Source organism: Cyprinodon variegatus, unplaced genomic scaffold (assembly GCF_000732505.1).
Source record: "Cyprinodon variegatus isolate N-32 unplaced genomic scaffold, C_variegatus-1.0 Scaffold592, whole genome shotgun sequence".
NCBI classification, from domain to species: Eukaryota; Metazoa; Chordata; class Actinopteri; order Cyprinodontiformes; family Cyprinodontidae; genus Cyprinodon; species Cyprinodon variegatus.
In genome coordinates this window covers 149,576-152,029 of record NW_015151045.1, presented here as the reverse complement: position 1 = coordinate 152,029, position 2,454 = coordinate 149,576, and the positions used below count along the sequence as shown (strand labels likewise).

Genomic DNA, 2,454 nt, shown 5'->3' with positions numbered 1-2,454 from the left:
TTTGGTGTCCTTCATTCTATTTCATCCTGGACACTACAGAAAATGGGCTTAAAGTGTAAAAAACCGAACTTCTCCTTTAAAGCAATGTTCCAACATTCCCGGAATTTTAAAGGAATGTTCCAACATTCCTGGAAGCTTAAAGGAATGTTCTAGAACCGTTTTAGGAAGGTTCCAGGTGTGTGACTCCATCATCAGAACCATAGAAGCTGAGGTTCTGGGTCAGACATTGAGGTTCCGGGTCAGAGGCTGAGGTTCCGGGTCAGACATTGAGGTTGTGGGTCAGAACCTGCGGTTCTCCGTCCAGCAGGCAGATTGCCGTCAGCGTTTCCCAGCTGTGATCTTCCAGAACCTCCTGCCGGTTCCACCAGAACAGATGAAATCATTGGCCAGCCAGATGATCCCAGACGGAGAGGTTCTGCTAGAACCGGACGGGACCGGCAGGTTCTTTACATTCAGGTCATGGAAGTTCTGATGTGTCGAAGCAGAGGGGACTTTAAGGTTCTGGAGGTTTGGACCTCCTCCTCTCCATCTCTTCAGCAGAACCTCTTCATCTCCTCTAAATGGATCCAGAACCGCGCTGGGTTCTACTGTGGATGGAGGAGGGGGAGGAGGAAGGTCTTAAGGCTGGAGACTAAAGGAGATGAGCTCCTCGGGGCGGATTGGACCGGACCGGACCGGAGCGGACCGGACCGGAGCGGGCCGGACCGGAGCGGGCCGGACCGGGCCGGACCGGGCTGGGCTCAGTAGGAGGAGATGTCCGAGGAGCTGCTGCTGTTGCTGGTGGAGGTCTGAGCCCGTTTGATGTAGAGGTTCAGCAGCTTCATCTGCAGGAAACACAACATCACAATCATCATCCTCGCTGCGGCCTTCCGGTCCGGCGGGTCGGAACCGGGCCTACCTTGCTGCCGGTCAGCTGGGACAGGTAAGGCTTGAGCTCCTCCCCGATGACGGCGTAGATGGCCACCAGGCAGAAGACGCTGGCCTTCCTCACGCTGCTCTCCGTGTTGTCGTAGCCCTGCAGCAGACCCGGGATGACGTCCGGCAGCAGCTGGTGCAGCGGCTCCCTGGAGACGCGCTCGATGGCGCGCGTCTGCATCTTGATGGCCGCCAGGTTGATGGGGTAGTCGGTGGTCTGGACGATGGGACAGAGGACCTTGATGCACTGCTCCGGGTAGATGGAGCCGGCCAGCGTGGACGCCGCCTCCTCGGCCGCCCGCACCACCTGAGGACGACAGGGAGAGGATGAGGAGCTGCCGGCGCCGGAGGAGCGGCTCCCGGATGATCCGGCACCTCCTTGTGGGAATCCTTGTGAGCCTCCAGCGTCTTCATGATGGTCAGCTCGGCGTAGTTCTTGAAGCGGGCCGGCTGGTTCCGCAGGATCTCCCTGAGGACGCGTAAGGCCAGCGCGCGGACCGAGTGCTGCGGGAGAGGACAGACGTCAGCGGGTGTTGGACGCGGCGGTGGCCCTCAGAGACAGACGGCGCCTTACGTCTTTGTCGCCCAGCGTCTCCAGCAGCAGCAGCAGCATACTCTTGAAGTGCTCCTCCCACACCACCAGGCTGTCCTCGCGCGCCGCCTTCAGCAGCTCCAGCAGCGTCCCCCGTCTGTCCTCGGGGCCCTGCTCCCCGGCGCCGCCCTGGGACAGCTCCTTCAGCAGCTCCCCCACCAGCTCCAGCTGCTCGGCGGGCGCCGCTGCGGGTCACAAACAACCGGTTAGCCTGAAGCTCCGCAGCCGGAGGCGGATAAACTCTGGGTTTGGGTCCGTTACCAGGGAAACCTTTGGCATTCACCGCCTTGTTTTCTCCGCAGTCCTGCCGCCGGCCTGCAGAGGGAGCCACAGTTAGAGACCCGAGCAGAACCCAGTCAGCCGTCGGCAACGGAAGCGGCTCTTACCATCTCTCCCCGGGTCGGCGCCGTCCTCCGTGGCGGGGGATTTATCCGGAGAGCTGTCTGTGTAGTTGTACGGGTTGTACTCCCGGAACCGTGGCCCGGAAAAGGAGCGTGGCGACGGGGTGTTGAGCAGCGACGTCTTGTTGTCCAGAGCCGTTCGGCCGCCCTCTGCCGGGTCGCCGCAGAACGCCGCCACGCCGGTCTGAGAGGAGAACAGGAATGAGCCTAGAACCGGGTCTAACGTAGAAGCTAACGGAACCAGCTGACCATGAAGTCCCGCTTCCCGTCCCGCCTGGGCGGCTCCGCCGGGTCCTCCTGGCTGCGGAAGCTGAAGCTCTGGATGGCCTCGGTCACGCCGCGCAGCGAGCTGTAGATCTCCTCAGAGTTCAGGTTCTCGCTGTCGAACTCCAAGGCGCTGGAAGAGAGGAGAGAGGCTGAGGCGGTGGTTCTAAGACCCGGAGGCGACGCGTCCCGGTTCTGCTGGCTTTACGCCACGGTACGACTAGGATGGCATGTGATGAGGTCACAGAGAGCAGGGACACGGACGGGCGAGGCGATGGGGGG

At 61.5% G+C, this 2,454-nt stretch overlaps 1 protein-coding gene across 1 annotated transcript in view; it reads right to left on the bottom strand.

The window, feature by feature from the left end:
• Positions 1-695: 695 nt before the first annotated feature.
• LOC107096016 (CLIP-associating protein 1-B-like) overlaps positions 696-2,454 on the bottom strand; it is a 31,191-nt gene continuing 29,432 nt past the window's right edge. Inside the window, exons 27-33 of the mRNA XM_015392462.1 lie at positions 2,158-2,305; positions 1,894-2,092; positions 1,769-1,822; positions 1,490-1,692; positions 1,291-1,419; positions 899-1,222; positions 696-824 (exon numbers count right to left, since the gene is read on the bottom strand). Coding sequence (XP_015247948.1) covers positions 741-824; positions 899-1,222; positions 1,291-1,419; positions 1,490-1,692; positions 1,769-1,822; positions 1,894-2,092; positions 2,158-2,305 — 1,141 coding nt within the window. The 3' untranslated portion in view covers positions 696-740. The remainder of the gene's footprint in view (positions 825-898; positions 1,223-1,290; positions 1,420-1,489; positions 1,693-1,768; positions 1,823-1,893; positions 2,093-2,157; positions 2,306-2,454) is intronic.